The 22,293-nt window shown below is 40.6% G+C and overlaps 1 protein-coding gene across 1 annotated transcript in view; it reads right to left on the bottom strand.

Annotated features, from left to right (window-relative positions):
* AFF3 (AF4/FMR2 family member 3) overlaps positions 1-22,293 on the bottom strand; it is a 530,066-nt gene that overhangs the window by 6,016 nt on the left and 501,757 nt on the right. The window contains exons 17-22 of the mRNA XM_043603159.1: positions 14,566-14,629; positions 12,124-12,260; positions 6,987-7,058; positions 5,279-5,372; positions 1,941-1,990; positions 1,564-1,787 (exon numbers count right to left, since the gene is read on the bottom strand). Of these exons, the coding sequence (XP_043459094.1) occupies positions 1,564-1,787; positions 1,941-1,990; positions 5,279-5,372; positions 6,987-7,058; positions 12,124-12,260; positions 14,566-14,629 (641 nt within the window). The remainder of the gene's footprint in view (positions 1-1,563; positions 1,788-1,940; positions 1,991-5,278; positions 5,373-6,986; positions 7,059-12,123; positions 12,261-14,565; positions 14,630-22,293) is intronic.

Raw genomic sequence — 22,293 nt, 5'->3', positions numbered from 1 at the left:
ACACTGGACATGTAGCATTGAGCCCTCTGGTAGGAGACATCCAGTAGGCAGCTGGCAGTGCCATCTGGAGTGTGGCCTGCTCAGGGTCTCCCAAACTGGCCATGTCAATTTTTATACGTCCTGTCCCTTCTGTTGTGTCCACTGGGGATGCCCACCCCACTCCATCTCAGCTACACAACGACTATTTGCCTTTCCAAACCCTGTTCCCTGTCAATTCCTCTAGAAGGCCTCTCCTGGTGGCCTCAGTCTCCTGGCATTGACCTCCCTGGCATTCCCATTAGATTTTCAGGGTGTGTCACCTCTGGGATGCATGTTATGTACTATCCGGTTTTATTACCAATTTCATGTACTCAGGACCCACGTGGTTATCTATGCCATTAATTCCTCATCTCATTGTGAACATTCTGGTCTTGTCCTCAGAAGCTTATGCTTTTGTGGGAACAGAATTCGCACTTAATGGCTTGAAAGTGAACTCAGATTTGTGCTCTCCTGCTCTGGGAGGGAGAGTAGTAAATCGGTATAATCATTTGGGAGAAAAGTTAATATATATTAAGATATATAACAATATATATCTTAAAAGAATCTATAGCTGTTGACCTTCAAATTCTCCCTTGTATGAAAATAATCAGAATATAGACAATGATTTATATAAGGAGATTTGTCATAACATTCGTAGTAGAACAAAAGTTAGAAGTGATATAAATGTCCAACAAGAAGGGAATGGTTTTGAGAAATCATGATACTTTATGACTGTAAAACCACTATTATGACAGTCTTCTAGAACATCATAAAAGATGTTTTCAAACTAGTTAGTGGCATGGGAAAATGCCTGATATTGTTAAATGGAAACAGGATATAAAACTGTATATGAACTATAATCTTATTTTGGCAAGAATTGTGCATGTTTGGAGAAGACTAGAGGAAACTTTGGTAGAATGTTAACAGTAATTATCTCTTGGTGATAAGATTACTGATAATTAAAAAATGTTTTTCCCTGTAGTTTTCCACACTTTACAAATTTAGCCACAGTAGACATGCATTTGTTTTATAATCTGTGAAAACAAACCTTACTTAAAGAGAAATAGAACTTACTGCTGCCTATAAAACACTTTCTTTTCAGTGGCAAGCAGCTATCACTTATGCAGCCAGGAACATTCATCCTCATTACTTAATAGTTAAATGTTTCAGGTCCCTAGTTGTATTCTAGGCACCGTGCAGGTCTTGGGAACACGAAGCTGAATAGAACGTTACCCCTACCTTCACGGAGCTCACAGTCTCAAAGAAGAGCATATGTGTACATATCTCTATCTGTATTTACACCATTTCTATGTATCTGTATCATATCTATGTCCACCTCCATCTCTAATCTCCTATAGTTAAGATTAAGGTAGGTTAAGGCACGAGAGACCCTGAGTGAGGGTGGGAGGTCAGGAAAAGTAGTGCACAGCTTCTACCGTCTCCTCTGGTAAATGACGAAAACTTGCTCAATGATGTCCCGCGTCAGGCTGGCTCCCTGGGATGTGGTTGGAATCACACACACACACTTCCTAGAGGCTCACACACCTCTGTTTTCCTTGGCCAGGTTGTCCGCCATCTCCCAGTAGTCATAGCTGTGGAGAATGCTGTTGGTGATGCTGACGTGGTTGGCTGCCATCTGGTGGATGCGCTGTGGGATGCTGACGATGGTGGAAGGGGACAGGGTGTTGGCATTGGAGAGGCTCCCCTGAGATCCCACGGAGCTGGTCGGAGAGGGGTTGGGAGACATGGGGGATGGGGTTCCAGTGCTCCTGGAAGGGGAGAGCGTAGAAAAAAACAAGAGTAGGGGGGCTGGTACCAGGTGGGGTAGAACAGCCCCCCAGGGTGCTGTGAGCAAAGTAGCACATGGCCCAGCATCATGCAGTGCCTCATTTATCACCTTTACTTTGGAGAAATGAACTTACTTTCCACTGGCTCCCCATGGAGATGGGGCTTGGGCAGCTTTAGATGAATTCTGCAGGAAAAGAAAAACGTTGACAGTGAGTACCATCTGTTTAAGTTTAAACAGCTGACGATAACGTGTTCTCAGGTGACCTTTGAGAGACGTAATGGCAGAGGCTGCAGATAAAATAAAGATTCACAGAAAATGGATCTGGGAAGTTACAATTACTAGGCTACTGGTTTCTTTTCTGGAAGCTGGTAGGGGGCAGCTGTATGGCCTGCAGGCATCCACCATGGGCTACAATGAAGAGCTCAACCCACAGGCTGGGTTTTCATGCACCAAATTCTGTGTACCAAATTAAATCATAATCCTAAGGGTCTGTTGAATCCTAAACCAGCCTAAGTTTTTTCAACTAGCTTAATTTTTCTGAAAAGGAAAAAAGGAGCAGGACCGCACCTTCCCCCTGCCACACCCACGGGGAACACCTTATATTTAAATGTAGGGCATATCTACAGAAACCACTGCCATACATTTAATGCCTGAAAATATATGAGACATCAGATTCTATTGTTTTGACTTATGAAGTTTAGAAGTATTTGTTTTAAAGGAAAGTGCTGTTGAAGTTTTCTAAAAGAACAAATTAAAATATATGTGCGTAACAGAGTATTCAAAAACTGACTTATCTGAGTATTTTGGCTTAGGATGTTATGTTACATAAGCCAGTTGTTTGCATCAGGCATTGAAAAGAAGTTTTGACTTTGGCAAGGAAAGCTGCTAAATGTACAGACAGACTTCCTCTCTGAGAGTCTGATGATGCGTTCTTGGACATAAGTCTATGGGACTATTAAGGAAAAAAAATGGTCTTTAATGTTTATTTATTTTTGAGACAGAGAGAGACAGAGCAAGAACAGGGGAGGGGCAGAGATAGAGGGAGACACAGAACCGGAAGCAGTCTCCAGGCTCTGAGCCATCAGCCCAGAGCCCGATGCGGGGCTCGAACTCACGGACCGTGAGATCGTGACCTGAGCCGAAGTCGGACGCCCAACCGACTGAGCCACCCAGGCGCCCCGGAAAAAAAATGGTCTTTATGATACTGATGTGAATTTTGCCTTCCAGAGGGAAGAAAACAGCCTCAGCCTGGTACCCCAGAGACAAGGTGTTTCTTTGGTTAAAAAGGACTTTATGAAGTGGTGAGTGATTTTTAGTTTTTTAGCGGAGGTGTTACCAGAATGGTAAGGAATGGCCTTACAGGTGGAAATTCTACTATTGCCTTCATGCCTCTTCACTACCAGTAAGCCCTGTGACTAAAAGCATGAGTGGGAATCAAGTCCTTTATTGAGGGGCAGCTCTGTATCGATAAAACACTTTGCTTATGGACAAATTATCATTGCCACCTGAAGGTTTCATAATCTCTGAACTTAAAATATCTTTTTTTTAATATATGAAATTTATTGTCAAATTGGTTTCCATACAACGCCCAGTGCTCATCCCAAAAGGTGCCCTCCTCAATACCCATCACCCACCCTCCCCTCCCTCCCACCCCCCATCAACCCTCAGTTTGTTCTCAGTTTTTAAGAGTCTCTTATGCTTTGGCTCTCTCCCACTCTAACTTCTTTTTTTTTTTCCCTTCCCCTTCCCCATGGGTTCCTGTTAAGTTTCTCCACATAAGATCCACATAAGAAAGAACACATATAGTATCTGTCTTTCTCTGTATGGCTTATTTCACTTAGCATAACACTCTCCAGTTCCATCCACGTTGCTACAAAGGGCCATATTTCATTCTTTCTCATTGCCACGTAGTACTCCATTGTGTATATAAACCACAATTTCTTTATCCATTCATCAGTTGATGGACATTTAGGCTCTTTCTATAATTTGGCTATTGTTGAGAGTACTGCTATAAACATTGGGGTACAAGTACCCCTATGCATCAGTACTCCTGTATCCCTTGGGTAAATTCCCAGAAGTGCTACTGCTGGGTCATAGGGTAGGTCTATTTTTAATAAAATATCTTTTTTAATGCTTATTTATTTTTGAAAGACACAGAGAGCATGAGCAAGGGACAGAGAGAGAGGGAGACAGAGAATCTGAAGCAGGCTGTCAGCAGAAAGCCTGATGCGGGGCTTGAGCCCACAAACCATGAGATCATGATCTGAGCCAAAGTCTGATGTTCAACCAACTGAGCCACCCAGGTGCCCTCATAATCTCTGAACTTCTTACTATAAAGGCATTTAAATGGCCTTTAATTAAGGGTAGCCACCAATAGCCCCTGGAGGGGAAACTCTGATATTTAAGTTGTGTTCTTTGTCCATTCTGTACATATTCATGGATGGCATACATAGGCTAAGAACTTCTTATATCCCTTAAAAGTTATGTGGTAATCTCTGTAGCTTACAGAGTTCAGATTCCTTTTTTATTCAAGCATTTTCTTTTCTTTTCTTTTTTTGACTGTAGTAATGTTCTTCAGTATTAGCTCTTAGATTCTGACTTTCTGGAAGTAAAGGAATAGACTCAGTGTCTGTTCTTGTCATTATGACACAGAACGGTCAATGTGTCAAAACAGTTATCTCCTTGCCTTAGCACCTGGTTACTTTACACACGTGACCAGGAAGGAGATGGCATGCTGGTCATAGCCCACAGAACCTCCAACGTAGCCTGGTCATCTGAGATGATGTCTAAGAAGTGGAGGCTGGGGATTAAAGGATCTAAAATGATGGTGTGTATCTGACATGGGGTTGGTGGAGGTGGAAATGCTATAATTTCTTGTTTCAAATGGACAGCAAAGGGGCTGAGAAATCTCAAATGAATAACTTCATGTCCACTTCACAAGTACATCAGAGAAGGTTTTCTTTTTTTATTCTCCCAATGAAAATGATTTCATTTCCTGAGATAGGGAAAAGTTAGCATATTTTCCAATCCTACCCTTATATTTACCTACTACCTCTGAGTTCTAACAAGCCATTTCTTATCATTTAAAACTATGCCTTGATTAAAAGTTAAATTAGCTACTGGAGAGACCTATGAGGAAGTTCTAAGTAGTTACTTCTAAGAGGAAGAAGCTCTAAAGGAACATGAGAAATTGGTTAGCTATAAAGAGGAATTTCCTAGGACACTAATATTCTTTCTCTTGAGGCCATAAAAATGCTTGGACACAAGGCAGGGAGATAAATTAGATGGACTCTCAAGGCCATTCTTTGAGCCTTGAACACCATGAGTATGTCATAAAGGGGGTTAGTGTTGATATCAGAGGGTTCCTGTATTATCCCCAAAGCCATGAATTCTACCAGGCTCCTCGAAAATGTCCATGACAGAGAGACCAGTGGATACAAGCAATAATGTTGCCCATTAGCCAGATAGTACCTTGAAATAGTCGATAAGTGCTTTTGAGTACTTCACAGCATGGTCCCTTTTGAGTCGAAACATCCGCCAGTACAGGAGAGCCAGGCATCGATAACTGCAGCAGAAAGAGAGAAATGGGCCCTGAAAGCATGAGTATGTCCTTTGCAAACAAGACTTAAAAACGACTCTTGTTCTAAGGCACTCAGCATTTATATCATGATTATATATATGTAATATTTTTAAACTTACATTTACGTCTGAAAAGTATCTGACCTTCCTTTAGTTCAAAAGATAGAATTCAAAACTTCAAGGAGTTATTCCATAAACATATCTACCACTATAACATAGCTTTATTGCTTCTTTGTTGGGGCCAAGGGACAGGCCATTTTCTTCTTCCACCACTAGAGGACAGTCTCTCTCCATGGGAGGAGTGAGGGAGCATTAGCACAGGGCTTTCCCAGTCACTGGGAAACTCACTGGGGGAGTTTCAGGGCAGAGCCACCTTACTTTGATTTCTCTGGTGCCCTGACTTCTGCACCTTCGGCTTTGCTGAAAGAACAGCTCTTCCACCTGTTTGTATTCCCTTCACTTTTAAACTACTTTACTGGACTGTATAAGTAGTTCAAATTAATATATATGAATACTTTATGAACAGCAAAAACTCAAGGCTGAGAGTATCATTATTTTATTATTTTACATTTATTATTTACATATTAGTATTCTATCTTCTATAATATTAGGTATTAATCATCATTAATTTGTTAATCCTAATAATGGAACTTTAAGTTTGAAAACAATGAAGAAAGCATTTACTGAGACATACCCTCCGCTTTTCCCTGGTGCTTTTCCCTCAATTATTTGCTAACTCAGTTCTGGTGCTGACATGCTAGAATGCCAATGTAGCAACTACAACTTACTAGTGTCTTCTGAGCACAAAAAATTGCAGATGGTGTGACAATGCAAAACTACCTGAGACCCTCTCTTTTCTGAATGTTGCTGTTATTTTTTTTGACTTGATTCTCTGACTTGCAGATCAGTTTCTAGAGTAGAATATGAACCACTGGAGAGCAAAAAATGTTGGATCCCTATATAGGAGGAACCAAGACAGGTGGCCTATGATTTGGGAGAATGAGGTGAGGTGTTCCAAGGAGATATAATGGGGAAAATTGTTATTATTATATTCACATAGTCATTACCATTGTAATCACCACAGATACAGAAAAAAAATCTATTACATGCTGGTGAACAGTTTAAAAGAAACGCTTCTGTTATTACAGTGTAATAAGCTGTTTCTTTGATGTGTTGAGAACTTCAGGGCACCATCTTGTTTTAGTCATAATAATCCCACATGTAAACAAACAAATAGATTATTTTGATCGTGTCTAAAGTGTCAAACACAAGAGAAATTACATTTGGCACAACTTACATTCAAATTATTAAAACACAGACCTACCTGATTTTAAAGTTGTGCATGCACTCACATACATACAAATACACAGAAAAAATTATCCTTGTGTAATGAACCTGTTGACTCTCAATCACTGTGAATTCACATCATGCTTGGTAGGCCAGCAAGAAATTGTGTGGGCTCACCCCAGCCACCATCAGAACTGCATTTGTTTTTGCATGATAGAAGGTAGTAGAAAAATGTATACATTTCAGCAGTTGGTTTGCCAATGAAGGTATACATGGCTGTGGAGGCTATTTTAAGTTGATATCATGCACTTACCATAATGCAGCCAATTGTTTGTCTTCTGGTGTGGCATTAGGGCCTGAATGGGTTTTTAGTCTCATAGCATACCTAGGGGAAAAAAGAAATGAAAACCCAAAGGAAAAAAAAAAAGCTTTCTTGTTAACAACAGAACATCTTCTATGATGGAGGTTCCCTTTGCCCCAAAACTTAGTTTTTCATAGCACTTGCTATTAATTCTTAAAAGCTAGCTAATGCTGCCCCATTTTCCCTAAGCATTACACTACTGTGATGACTAGAACAAAATGACTTTAATGATTGTCCAGCTACTTTCTCCCCCTTAACAATACAAGTTCAAATGCTACCGGTGGTTGAGAGTGAGGCCAGTTCAAATATTATCCATGAATATAGTGACACATCCATTTTTATAAAATTTTGACTTATGGCTGAGTGGCTGACAAGATTGAGTGAAGTTCAATCCTTCCAAACCAACCTTCAGAAAAATGTTCACTCCTTGTACTCAGATGAATGCTTGGATTCACCCCTTTTTCATTGTTATGGAACTCTTGCTTTGATGGCTGTGTAAGTGTCCTAAAAAAGGTGGCTCTTTTGAACTTTACTTACTCCCATTTATTTCTCTAATCAAGGGGACAAATGGCCATTTCACTCTCCCAATAATATACCACGTTACTTACAGACTCTTTGAGAGAGCGAACACATAGCAGAAATGGTCAGAGTCCTGGGTTCAAATCCTGGTTCAGCCTCTTATTAGTTGTGAGAGCTCAAATGAATGTCATTAAGCCTCGATTTCCTTGTTGATAAAATATGATGAATACTGCTGATTACACAGCCTTGTTACAAGGATAGTATTTGTGAAGGTCATTGTAAATTGCTCAAGATATGATGCTGTTATTATACTAGGTCTACAACATGCAGATTTGCAGTGCCTCTGAATAGATCTCTGCAGTTTTCCTAGTGGTTGTTCTGGGTATTTACAATATACATGAGTTATCACAATTCATGGGTGTTAACATGTTCCACTTTGAGTGGAGCATGAAAACCTTATTTCCATTTATGTATGTCCCTTTACTCACTTTTAAATAACATTGTCTTGAGTATCAGATGGTGGTACAGTTTTTTTTAACCACTGAGTATGATTTATAAAACTCACGAAGAGGATAGTTTATTGCATGTATCCACATTTCTGTTCTTCCACTGTTCTTCCTTCCTTCCTGACACTCTAATATTCCTTCATTTGTCATCTCCTTTAGTTTGAGGAACTTCCTTTAGCCCATCTTTATAGGTCAGAAACAAATACTTTTAGTTTTTCATACCTGAGAATATTTTTATTTCCTAGTCATTCCTGTGTAATGAAGTTTCCCTGCATCTAAAGTTCATTTTGATGGGTTTTTTTCTTTTACTACTTGAAAAATGTCATGCCACTCCCTTTTGGCCTCCATGGTTTCAGATGAGAAGTCTGCTGTCATACAAACTGGTGCTCCCCTACATTTTTCTCTGGTTGTCTTCAGGATTTTTTTCCTTTGTCTTTAGTTTTCAGAAATGTAGTTATGATGTGTCTTGGCATGCATTTATTTTGGTTTATCCTACTTGGGTTTTTCTCAGCTTCTTGTACCTGTAGGTTTATATCTTTTGCCAAATTTGGCAAATTTCAGCCACTGCTTCTTCAAGTACTCTTTTAATCCCACTCTCTTTCTCTCCTGAGACTCCAATGAGACACATGTTGGATCTTCCGTCATTGTGCTTGAGGCTTTATACATTTTTTTCAGTCTATTTCTTTTTGTTGCTTAGATTGGGTAAATTCTATTTTCTGTTCTCAAGTTCACTGATTCTATCCTCTGTTGTCTTGCTGGGGAAGGTCTTCAAAAAAATGTGACTGCCAGTTGACCTGTAAGCTGGACCTGGATGATCAGAGCCTCATCTCCTCCCTTGTCCTTGAAATGTGGGTTCTATTTGCCTTTTCTGTTCCCAGAGGCTGCTCCAAGGACACAACCTTGAGACAGCGTGTGGTGTTAAGAACACCTTCACAGTATACTTGAGTGAACTCATTAAGGCCTCCATATAAACTTTAAGAATTGGTGGGCAAGTATGGGAATCCATTAATTTTATGGCCACTCAAGACAAGTCTTATATGTAAGTTCTCTTTGCTTATTAAACCTGCTACCTACCAACCTGGAGTGGCCTGCCTCTTCCCCAGTGTCTTCTTGGCCCCCATGTACAGGGCCTGGTTTCAGATTATACCTGGGAATCTCCTGAGAGGGTTACGAACCAGCATATCTCCATGCTACTACTGAGCCCATCCAGTGAGATCTTTGTTTCTATTTTCCATTTCTATAATTTACATTTGGTTCTTTTTATTTATTTTTTCTTTAAAAAAAATTTTTTTTTTCCCAACGTTTATTTATTTTTGGGACAGAGAGAGACAGAGCATGAACGGGGGAGGGGCAGAGAGAGAGGGAGACACAGAATCAGAAACAGGCTCCAGGCTCTGAGCCATCAGCCCAGAGCCTGACGCGGGGCTCGAACTCCTGGACCGCGACATCGTGACCTGGCTGAAGTTGGACGCTTAACCGACTGCGCCACCCAGGCGCCCCTCTTTTTATTTTTTAATGTTTATTTCTGAGACAGAGAGAGACAGAGCATGAGTGGGGGAGGGGCAGAGAGAGAGGGAGACACAGAATCCAAAGCAGGTTCCAGGCTCTGAGCTGTCAGCACAGAGTTTGACGTGGGTCTTGAACTCACAAACCATGAGATCATGACCTGAGATGAAGTCGGTTGCCCAACCACCTGAGCCACCCAGGCGCCCCTGGTTCTTTTTTTTTTTTTTTTTTTTTAAAGAAAATTTATACTTCTTTGCTGAGATGTTCTATTTTTTTTGTTGTTGTTGTTGTTCTTTTAAGAGAATTTGTCACCATTTGTTGATCGAAATATTTTTATGATGGCTGCTTTAAAATCCCTGTCAGGTAATTCCAACATCTGATTTACCTTGGTGATTGGTGTCAAATGATTGTGTTTTTTCATTCCAGTTGTGATTTTCTGGTTTCTTGGTATGATGAGTGAGTTTCTATTGAACCTTGGGCATTTGGTTATTATGTTAGGAGACCCAGGGTTCTATTTAAATCTTTTATTTTAAAAGGAAGTCACCCTGTTTAGATTTAGCAGGCAGGTCCTGGCCTACTTCTGGGCTGTAGTTCCAATTACAATCTAATTTTCAGAGCTTTTGTGGCACCATTTTGATTCGTGGTGCAGGGGTCCACTTGTCAGTGTCCCCAGTCGCTTGGTATCCCTTGGGGAGAAAGGAATTCTTCTGTCTATAGGGACAAAGAATGTAGCCTGAGCTGGACAGTTGTGGTGAGATCCTCCCTTGCCAAGGCTCCCAGCCCCCACTGGCTCTCAGTGGGGGAGAAGAGTCTCAAGCCTGGTGGGCAACATGCAGATATAAGTAATAAATTAATGTTATTTTCTAACTCAGATAAGAAAACTTTCTTTTGTCTTAGTTTTCTGACTAGTTCAAGGGATTCTACTCAGTCTGAATTATCTAGAAAATAGATTTTGTTCTCCATCATGCAATGATACTTATATCAGTGAACACACTAGAGTCCTAACTCTGGTGCAGGGCAGGTGTAGCACATCAGCACCTCCAGATGTATTTGACTGCCCTCAGGCTTTCATTGTTGTTTGGGATTGTTTTTTAAAATTTGAATGCCTTAAAGGGGGCCGTGCACACTGGAGTTCACCACAGGCCCTGTGACAGGTTTATTTATTTATTCCTCAAGTATTTATTGAACACATACTACGTTCAGGAACTGTTCCAAGGATTAGGGATACATCAGTAAACAAATCAGGCTCCTCCCAAATTCCCTGGTTCAAAGCACTCACATTCTAGGACACCTTACTATTTTGTGCCCATCTACTTTCACCATGTTCTTCCCTGACTGCTTGTGGGTATCTGAGTCTGTGCCTTATTCTGAGGAAGGAATGTGATGATCTAGGATCTCATACAGTAATTTTACTATGGTGATTTCTTTTTTTCACTGACAAAAATAGCATACATATCATGTAAATAGTATGAAGGAATCACCAATACACTGACGTAGCAGAAATATTTTAATAAGAAAAATGGACAGTATTGACTTTTAAAACATTCTTAAGGGGTGGTTTTTGAAGATGATATATTCTCTGATGCTGGGATGACAGTTTCAAAGGCTGGAACCTATTTACTGAGGGAGAATGGTATAAAATACCAAATTGTATCTTCGGGCCAATTCAGATCAAAAAGGTTATAACCCAAGGGGACTAGAAATCTTTCATCTGGAATGGTGGGGCATGTTAAAAAATATCTAATCTTAGGTTGCAAAGAATTCCAGAATTAGAAAAGTCTCTTAAAGTTAGTTTTGGGGAAGAATAATTTCACATATGGGTATTAGATATTATTCTAAGCAGTTGACTAAATAGAGACAAAAACTATATGACAAGATTCTCAGTATGGCTCATGGATGAAATTTCCTTAATGGTTCACTAAAAAAGACATTGAAGATGTGCTTTTCTGGGTCTCCATGATGGAAGCCAAGAGTCTCCCATCCAACCCTTGATATGCCCATGTCAGAAACCCTGTATCTGCTCACATTAAATGTCTCAACCCAGGTGGGGGATGGTGCTCACATTCAGGTTTAAGACCAAACAACATCAGCACCCTCTGAGACAGCATATCACAGGGTGGCTTTCCCTTCCTAAAATCCCTCCCGCCCCGAATCTTCTTTCCTCTCATTAAATACTCCTGAATCATCTACTGATGGAGTTAAGATTTAGACTATACTAACCTGAATCAGGTTAAAAAAAAAAAAAAAGCAGCACTGAGGTGAATTTAGTTCAAAATCTGCCACTTCTCAGCTGGGTGAAGTAGGCATGTCACATCTCACTTGGACTCAGCTTCCTTTCTGAAGTAATCAGGGGTTATAGGAGCTTTCTTGCTCACTCACAAGAGAGCAAGGGAGGCAGGGTATGTAAAAGAGCCTTGCAAAATCTTATGTTGTTCTTTGTGAGGATGCACCTTGGTTCTTGGTAGCTGATAGTGCAGTTGGAATTCTTTTCTCTGTATTCATAGTACTGACATACATTCCTCACCCCTTCCACTCCCCCAGTAAGACGTAGTGCTTACCTGATGAGCTCAACTGTTTCCGAATACATTGTATAGGGAGATTTGGATTCCATTGGGCCTTGTTCCATTGCATTTCCACACTCAATAAATGACAAAGCTGCTTCAGCATAATTCAAAGCCTTTCCAAACTTTTCCACCTGATCAACAGAGTTAATACAGTGTCTTCCTTAAGTATAGTTTTTAAAATGGCATTGTCACATAGTCAATATGCTTTATTTGAGAAACCTGACTTCTGAGTTCCAAAATCCTGTGAATGGAGCCGAGAGAAGAAAGAAATAGGATGCTTCCTTCTCTAGTTACTTTTGCAAATTGCTACTGGTTTAGGGTAAGTGGGTGAACGGTTATATACAGAATTGTACCAGATCCATACAACAGCTGCCAATCAGAATTGCTTAGAACTGCATGGTTGTTCTAATTTCTGTTTCCTTCTTTCTAACCCCTAATTGCTTGGCAACCTCACTCCTTGTCCCTCTATGCTATGCCAAATAAAAAATTATTTGGGATGATTACCTCAAGTTGTCTAAATTTATTTAGTTTCTCTCCACATTGGTGAGGATAACCAAGAATCAGCTTCATATTATCAGGTTCTCATAAATCTGAACTTACACATCAAGTTCCTGGTTCCATATACATGTATTGTGTATATTCCATATACATGTATCACTTTCGGTAATAATTACATATTCTAAGTTTGGATTGCATACTCTTCCAAGCTTTCACATATTTATTCATCAATCAGAACAGAATTACACAAATTACTAATCTAAGTCTTGCCTCTGAAACCAATTCTCATTAGTAACGGATACCTTAGAAAACAGCAATGTAGAGCAACACTCCCTCTTTGGCAAATCAAGTTTTCAAATAGCTTATAATCCTAATAGGCTATAGAGAAATATTTCTTGGCAATGCTTTCAAATTAAGGAAGTCATTTCATTCAACAAGTGTTTTCTACAGCACTCGATTCTGTGCAGTGTGTACTTGATACACAAAAGCTTCTTTCAGGAACACAGAATACATCTGGAGAGAGAAAACATGCACCCACAAGATAGTTCAAAGTGCAAGGCAGTCTGTGATTAACTAACAAAATGCAAAGCAGAGAGTACAATGCAAAAAGATGATAGGAAGGGAGCAAGTCATGGGGCTGCAGAAAGGCTGGGGAGGCTCAGGGAAGAGACCTGAAAATGGCCATAGGAAGGAATAGTATGATTTGGCTGGATTTGTGGAGGAAGTGGAGGTGTGAGTATGTGTGAGTGAGTGAGTGTGTGTGTGTGTGGCTCTGCTGCTGAAAAGGCCCGGTGGCTGGCATGAGTGAGGTGTGCTCAGAGGCTGGGATGGCACCAGTGTGGCTTGGAGCAGAATGTTGAAAGGAAAGGTCAGGTGGGATAACACGACATGGAACGAACACTCCTGGTAAACACTGCATGATTCAGGCAGGAAATTTCATTCCGCTTTAAAATTCTGTGCTCTTCTCCAATGGCGATCATGCATCAGCTTCTTCAGGTGACCAGAACTCTCCACTAGACCGTGGGGTTGTGAGGACAAGAACTGTACCTCCCACTTCTCTTGTCTACTTTCTGATAACTCTGCCTATTTTCCTTGCACATCAGTGTACCTAGACAGTGATCTTCTGACAAATAAATGCTTGGCAACATCAGCGACACTGGGGAGGGGTACATTTATGATGTAAGCACCTTCAGCACTGGAATACTACCTTGAAGGTCATCTGAAATGTCTTATTCATCTCCAGCACCCTAATCTGTTGGGAATGCTGGAGGGGAACAGAACTGGAATTACTGGGTAGGAAGGAGTCTCTTTGGATGAGACCTAAGATGGACCAACCATGTGATCTCTTTCAGAAAAACCCAGAGGTTTTCTATTTCTTGCCTGGAAGGTTCACACTTTCCAAAACAGGAGATTATCCAAGTAAGAAAAGTTATTTTTTTGGAAGACATCAAATCATGGTGACTTTAGGGTCTTATGTGCAGTATAATGGTTTCTGTGTTGTACAGTATCAGAGGAAGTATTAATTTTGGCAGATACACAGGCAGAACATGAGTCCTCTTGAAAAGGGATTTGATCCTGGGACCAAGCCAAGGGCTGGCCAGGCTAACAAGAGAGAAAAATGCAAACCCAGATTTTTTTTTTCTTAAAGGAAAAAAAAATACTACCACCCACTGACTCCATTGCCTCTAGTTACTATTCAAACCTTAGAACTAAATTGAAATATTCATTTATCCGGGACTTTCTCCCAGTCAGACATTATTGGTTGAAGTCATAATTTATTGGGCTATGAGCACTTGATTATATAAACATTTCTCCATTTAACAGACCCAGCCATCCTTGTAATAGATTTTATAATTACCCCAGCTATATTGCCCCAGTGATGAAGCTGCAGTACAAACATAATTTGGAAGAACATATCTGGAAAGAAAAGGGTCTTACCATTGCATCTGCTTTATGCTTCATCCGTTTAGCTTCCTGCATAAAATAATCTGCACTGCGTGGCCTACAGGAAAGAATATTAAATGTCATTATTGTGTAAGTGCAAGATCTTTGGAAAACATTCTTCTCTTTTTGCTCAAACTTGAATCACAATTTTAAAAGTCTGTTTAATATGGAATCAAGCATTTTTGCATTCCCAAATTACTTCCCGTATGTAAAATATCACAATTATTTTTCTCTTAAATTAACTATTCAAAACACATTCAATATGTGCAGACAGTCTACATTTACAGTGGTTTTAACATGGTTCCCCAGTGTCTAATTTGTGAATCAGATTTCTTATTGCATGGTTAAGAAAACAAGTAAAAAATCTTATTTTACATGATATTTGTATAAAACAATCCCTTTTTAATTTAAAGATCATAAATACACCTCATAATACTTGCACAGATATGTTTGGGTGAGTATATTTATGTATTCTTATGAAGGTAAGTTGTCATTTATGTGCATAAATGGCACCTACAGTTGTATGTATCTATATCTAATTATTTTAAGGCCTCACAGTGAAACACGAAAAGAGGTAATACTGTATGATTATATTCCAGTTGTAATGAAGTTAATTGTAAAATGATGTCTACCTTGTAACAATGCAAACGTGGCATGTATTCTCTAGAGTTCTGATTAGCTAGCTGGTAAACATTAACAGCAGACATGTGCATTATTAAAGCAATAACCCTGGCCAGCACTAACTCTGCTGGGAGATGAAGGTAATTAATACAGAGACTGATCTGAGTGTGTGTAATGACCCCAAGTTACATGAAGCTACTTATCAGACAGTACCTTTAAATGCTTAGTCTGATAGATTTTTAAAAAAATCTACATACTCTAGGTGCCATCAGCATAAACTTTTTTATATTATGGGTCTTTATATAATCAATAAATTTGACTTGCTCATGAATATCCAATATAAGCCAGGACTCCCTGAATGAGAGTAAGACATAAGTAGTGATATTAATCATGGACTGACTCATCTATTCTTAAATGCTTATTCTGAACCCTCTTCTTTGAGATTCTAATGGGTCTTTTTCCTTACTGCATTATTAGGTGGTTAAAGCATCCTTTTATCCAAAGAGGTCAAAATGCTTAGAAAAACCATGCATACCGTGACAATGACATTGCAATCCCAAAGTTTTACCTTCATTTTAATGGTTTTAATCAAACCATTATCATAATGAATAATAATAATTATTATTTTTTATAATAATTAGTCTCAAGTACAAATCACAGAGGCCAAAAAGGACTTTCGTTTGGTCTTTTATTCCCCTGTAAAATATTGTCATTCTTGTGATAATGTGCTGGGAATATTTAACATTTCCAACAAAGAAATGAGGAACAGAGCTGCAGAATTCCCTTAATGTGTACAATTAAGTTCCCTGTCTTTGGCTCATCTGCCCTCTATCATTCTTCTTGCCACTCAGGCCTGAAACCTTCTATTCATCTTGGTGGGTCTTTGTGGCAGGTGGGTCTGAGGTTTCCTTCATAGGAAGGCCATGCTTCTCCTACTGGCTCTACTTTCTCCAGTCCATCTCCTAGAAGTTCACACTTTTTCCATTTGAATGGGTTTTCACCTTTACATGGTGGTTTTCCCTTCTTTGTCCACACACTGACCTTTGAATGCACACTGAATACTGGTCTTGGATTCCAGTTCTGGTAATTTACATTATTTTGTTGTTGCTATCTTTGTTTTTTTAATGAACTTTATTTTTCAGAGCAATTTTAGGTTCACAGCAAAACTGAATGGAAAGTATAGAGAATTTAGAGAGTTGTCATATACCTCCTGCCCCTCTCCCATCAGCCTCCCTTACCTACCTTAACAGGTCTGACCAGAGTCATGGGACATTTGTTACAATCAATGCACCCACACTGACCCGTCATTATCACCCAAAGTGCATAGTTTACATTAGGGTTCATTCTTGGTTTTGTATATCCTGTGGGTTTTAACAAATGTATAATGACATTTATCCACCATTATCATAGTATCATAGAGAATCGTTGCACTGCCCTAAAAATCCTCTGCATTATTGTTTGTCCTTTTGTGGAATGCCTCAGTGTAGAAGAGCAGACCCTACCTCTAGCTCAGACCCAGACCTGACACCTGAGCTTCAGATGAGTTCCCAGAGCCTATCCACTCAAGAGAGGAGTTCCGGGGTCTTTATCAATTTCTCTTCCCTCTTATCAGATGTTATGAGTGCATCCTAAACATCCTTCCTTTTCTCAGTGACCACATCCACTACCCAGGCCTAGGCTTTCATCACCTCTCTTGGCCTCTTGTTTCACTCCCCTGTGATCTATCCTGAGCTTTAACCTTTAACCAGTGTTTGTAAAACATGGCTTTCGTTAAATCACCATACTACTTCCAGATCTAAAGTCAATCTCCATGGGGTGCCTGGGTGGCGCAGTCGGTTAAGCGTCCGACTTCAGCCAGGTCACGATCTCGCGGTCCGTGAGTTCGAGCCCCGCGTCGGGCTCTGGGCTGATGGCTCAGAGCCTGGAGCCTGTTTCCGATTCTGTGTCTCCCTCTCTCTCTGCCCCTCCCCCATTCATGCTCTGTCTCTCTCTGTCCCAAAAATAAATAAACGTTGAAAAAAAAATTAAAAAAAAAATAAAGTCAATCTCCAGATCCTCTGGGATCAAGTCTCAGTTCAGGCCCCCACTGATCTTGGTAACCCCACAACTGTAGCCATGGTGAGGGGTGGTCTCCTTGCTGTGTTGCTCACATGCCATCTCTGTCTTAGGGCTTCTCTACTCATCCTTTTCCTCTCACTTAGAATATTCTGCTCTCTGAGTGCACATTCACTGAGTGCCTTCTATGAGCCAAATGCTACCTCTCCCTCAAATTCTTGTACCATAAGACCTTCTTGGTAACTCTGGTCCATGCTCATCTGGGTCTTTCCTAGATACCACTTCTTACTTACACTACATGTCTAGGCATTTAATTACCTTTGGAGGGGTATGGCTACAGTTATTGCATGTGGGCAGCTCTGCAGCTGGTACATTTTCAGCAGGGACTGTGCTGGGACCTCTTTGATCTTCCCCACCCTATAGTCTTAGGCTTCTACATGGTAGAAGGTACATGAATCCTCTTTGAATAGCATTGAATTCATTTTGAGCTTAGAGGAGAGTGGTGGCTTCTGATGGGGTGCAGCATCGCAGCCAATGAGCCAGAGAACGTCTCCATGGCAACTTGAAATTCTCCACATCATTATCTGCTCCACACTCTAGTATATGAGTTTGGTCAATTTTTTCTTGCCCGGCTTTGTAGACCTTGTCACCAACAGATCATCATTTCAAATGCATTTCGTTTTCATGAAAGGATTCTCCTGGCAATAAGCTATGGCACCTTAGTTTTTACTAACCTTCAAAGTTGCCCTTAAGGATGGTGGGGCCTCCTGATTCCTAATATATGCTCCTTAATCAACATTGTTTTGATCTGAAGCATATGAATGTATTTTTAAATCTGATATGGAGGCTGGGTCACAAACTCTCACAATAGTGTACGCGGGTAAGTAACACATCTAATTTTCTGACTGTATCATGCAGCTGACACTAAGCTGAGATGCTGAAAAAAATGTACCGTCCAGAGGCCATTTACAAACACATTAGTCACAATTCTCATCCTCGCATATAATGGAGGGCTCACTACACTGAGTCACTGAAGATTGCCTGATGATTGGCTCATTTTCTCCTTTCAGGTGATTTCTAGTGCCACGTTCCTAGATTAGAACATTATAAAGGCAGTGGGGCTAATGGGACACCACTGGAGACTGTCCAGCAGGGCGGTGGATGCATGCTATGATGAAGGCATCACTCTGACAGCAATGTCCCAGTCAGGAGGAAAGTAAAATTGTCGCCATTGTGGCAGTTACAGACTACAACTTGGCCAAGGTACTACAATAAAATCTAATTATCTCAGTGTTCCAACAGATTTGTGATCTAATCTTTGGTGTTTTTTTTTTGTTTTTGTTTTTGTTTTTTTTACATGAAAAGCCTAGAGTTTTCGTTTTTCATTTAGTAACAGCATTCTTCATATTGTTCTTTCAAAGTGATGGTAGCTTACGATGACACATGAACCAACCTAATAAAAGTTCAATTAAACATCATACGTGTAACTAACTATGTATCTTGGGCTCTTCAGAAATGGGGCTTGCAAGTGATCTTTTTAAAAGCCAAGCCTTGGCCATGTGTATCTTTGTTGTAAGAGCATTTTGCAACAAACACAATCTGAACACTTGATCCAAATAGAATGTTGTTTTTTCTTTTCCTCACCCTCCCACTATCGCCCCTATAAACACGCAACCTCAGTTCTGAGGCAGCAACAGGATTTGAGCTACCCTGATATTTCTTCTGGCAGAGGAGTATTAAAGCAACCTTGCTTTTTGTTCTGTTCTGTGGCTGAGATGGAGTTGAATGGTCTCCCATGGAGAGGCTGGCAGCCTTCTTTCTGTAATTCCTACCTCTGTGAAATGCACCCCCCACCCCCCTCAGCAGAGCCTCCTGTTTTGTGAAAACTGGCAGGGATGGGAGCTCAATGTGTTTGAACAAACAGGTTCCTTGGCACAGCAGAAATCTGGATAATTTCCTTAGGGAAGATGAAGTCCAAATGAGACAAATAGGCAACTGCATACCAAATGAATTCATCATCCGATATCCTGTCAGCTTGTCATCTGATAAGCCCCATGGGCGTTACTGTGTCCCCAGCTTTGAAGTACTTTCTTCACAAAGAAGGACATGTAAGAAGTTAAGTACAGGCATCCCCCTGCTTTCTGAAAGTTCACTTTTACGAAAGACCTAGATTAGAAATGTTTTTCACTAACCTGAAGAGGATTTTCACTATTCTGAAAAAAGCCTTAACTGTACTAATGTAGGTCTTTCTTTAAGTGAAGTAATGCCAAGCGAACTCTCAGAAAACTGGGGATACTCTTTGCTTGACACCATTCTGACTTACAAATGGTTTCATAGGAATGCTCTACTTTAGAGAGCAGGAGAGCCTGTAATTCTTTTTAATCTACTAAAGTGAACACTACTGATGAGGGCACTTGAGGGTCAGCGTCTCTGGTGTGCCAGTGTTGGCTTTATGAGTGCTTCTTGAAGGAAGCAGGTAGACTGAATTTAAGCAGCAATGATTCAAATGCAGTTTTTGTTTCCATGAACTTGACGCTGGCTGGGACCCCAGAGTCTCTAGAACCTGGCTTCTCAGAAGCACAGGTGATCATGCATCGTGTCTTGTACACACCATAGGCTCTTGCACACGACTGTGTTCTCTCTTGGTCACACACAGAAAACAGTGTGCGTTTTCCAAGACGCACAGACTAAATGTGGCAGGTTTTTTGTCATTCAATCAAAAGCAACTTTCTATTGAAATGGAAACTCATCAGCTTGATTGTTGTTCTTCTCTGGGTGTGACATTTAAAATAAAATAATTTTACAAAACCCTTAAAATGATCAGAGAATGAAGATTTTAGTCAGGGAGATCTGAAAGATCTTATCGCCTCTACGTCTCCATCCCAAGCCTAGTCTTTTTCTTTCTCTTTCACTCTTGGTTTCAGTTAAGAAAAAAATAAAAACTTGGCTGAGAGGGATCTCATAAAGGAGAAAATTCCATACAGAAGAACAGGAAGGCGTACTACTGGCTTACCGTACTACTGGCTTACCGGGAAAGGTGGGGAAGGGGAGCCCCTCAGGAAAGGAGCAATGGCCACAGCAAGCCCCCCATGGGAGTGCCTCGCCTCGTTGTACCATCACCTACTCAAGGATTTCAGCTGATGTCCTTTGACTAAATCATGCCACAAGAGATCTGACCTTTTACATACTAGACTCTTCCCATCCTCTATAAAATTAAATCCTTTTAGCTAGGAGATTGCTGAGCATAATTACATCACAAATGCCAAATCCTTTTCCCTTCCCTGCCAGTCACATTTCACACGCCATGGCCTTCAGCACGCGTGGCTGAGGGAGTCTCTTCTCGATGTTGGGAGAGTTAAGTAGCTGGGCTCCAGTTACTGGTGCCACGGGGACAGATGGAATGTTTGGTGGTTTTGCTGAATGTGATGATCGTGACTGACTCTTCCTTGTGAAATATGGGCAGGAGACAGTACATCCTTCTGGGAGCAGCAGGCAGTTCTGGCACTAGGGATTCTCTGGCTTCCCAACACAGCAATATGGCTGGTGGGAAAGGAGACTTGATTTCCCAGCCAAGCGTTTCACCACTTAGCTTTGCTCAGGACTTCTGTACCGAGGCCTTCATGACACAGTTGTTCTCTTTCGATTTTCCAGGGCCAAGAACTCCCCTGTCACTAATTATGACACAAAGTAATTTACAGCTCGTGGCTTCACACTAATAAGATCAGTTTCTGGGCTTTGTGTTGAATCTAGTGCTGTCACTCATTGACATAAATTCTTACAGATTTTTTTTTTTTAAACAAAAGTTTGGCAATCACACTGGTGTCACCTTAAAACCGGGGCTGTCAAGTAGTGGATGTCGAGTGTGGCTAAATGTCAGGGAGGAGGTGCCATCACATTGCCACCAGTCTGAGCCTGCAAATTACGCAGAACCAGCTGACCTGGATCACATTTAAAAAATAAGTGTTATTTTGTTCAGTTCCATCTGCATCCTGAAGACACAAACTGGTGCCTAGTTAATTGGTAAGTAACATAGGAAAAGGGGCTTAGGAACCCATGAATTTCAATTTACCTGCATGTAGATTCCTTATATTCATGGTGAAAAAACTGCAGGCATTACTCTCCTAGTGCTGTTATTCTAATTCAGCCGTGTTCATTCAACACTTGTTATTAAGCGCCCACTGAATTCAGCTGTTGTCTGCATTGCATGTTTATTCAACCATTAACGAGTATTTATAATACAAAAGGATGAGTTTACTTTTTTTTTTCTAAAAGCTACATGATGCAGCTTTAAAAAGTAAATGACAGTATGGCATCTGTTCCTTTTTGGATCACTATAACTGGATTTCCATCAACTCTAAATTGCTCCTGAGCTATTTCTCCAGGTATTTCTTTTTTTTCTACTGGTAGCCTCTCTGGTTGTTTCACTGCTTGTTGACACCTTCAGTAGGGAAAAGTCAAGGAAAGTGACAGGAGCCAGGTCCTCGTCTGTTAGCAACCCTGCTGGTGGGGAAGCTGGTGAAGAACAGAGAGGAGCAGGAGGCTGAAGTTTGTGGTCCCAAGGCACCTTCCCAGGGGAGCCACCCATGTGCCTCCCTCTCCCCTGAATTAATAACTGAGGATTCATGAATTGCATATCTTAGCTTCTGCCAATGTACCTGGCACTTAGTAAGTGCTCAGCACATACCAACTGGACGTGGGAGACATTTTATACAAGTTTAGGTGACTTCCTAGCGCAGCGATTTCTTAAGGGACAGTGATCTGTATTGTTTCAAGGAAAAGACAATGCCTAGTTTTGTTTTTCAAGCTTCAAGGGTCTTCCGGAGACTTTCTTAGTTCAGTGGTTGAGTGGCTGTTTGAGTTGCATGTTTATTTTACTGTTACGGATCTCAAATCAACTGGGACACATGGCAATTGGAACATGACATCTATCTCTCCGTATGACGGATACGTACAAGTGCCTTTTTATTCTATTATATCTATATCCATAAAAGAGAAACAGTTTTATTGTAGCTGTCAGGCAGAAAAATTATACATATTGCTAATGGG

The sequence above is a fragment of the Prionailurus bengalensis genome, chromosome A3 (genome assembly GCF_016509475.1).
Source record: "Prionailurus bengalensis isolate Pbe53 chromosome A3, Fcat_Pben_1.1_paternal_pri, whole genome shotgun sequence".
Classification (NCBI taxonomy): domain Eukaryota; kingdom Metazoa; phylum Chordata; class Mammalia; order Carnivora; family Felidae; genus Prionailurus; species Prionailurus bengalensis.
This window is presented reverse-complemented; position numbering and strand designations above follow the sequence as displayed.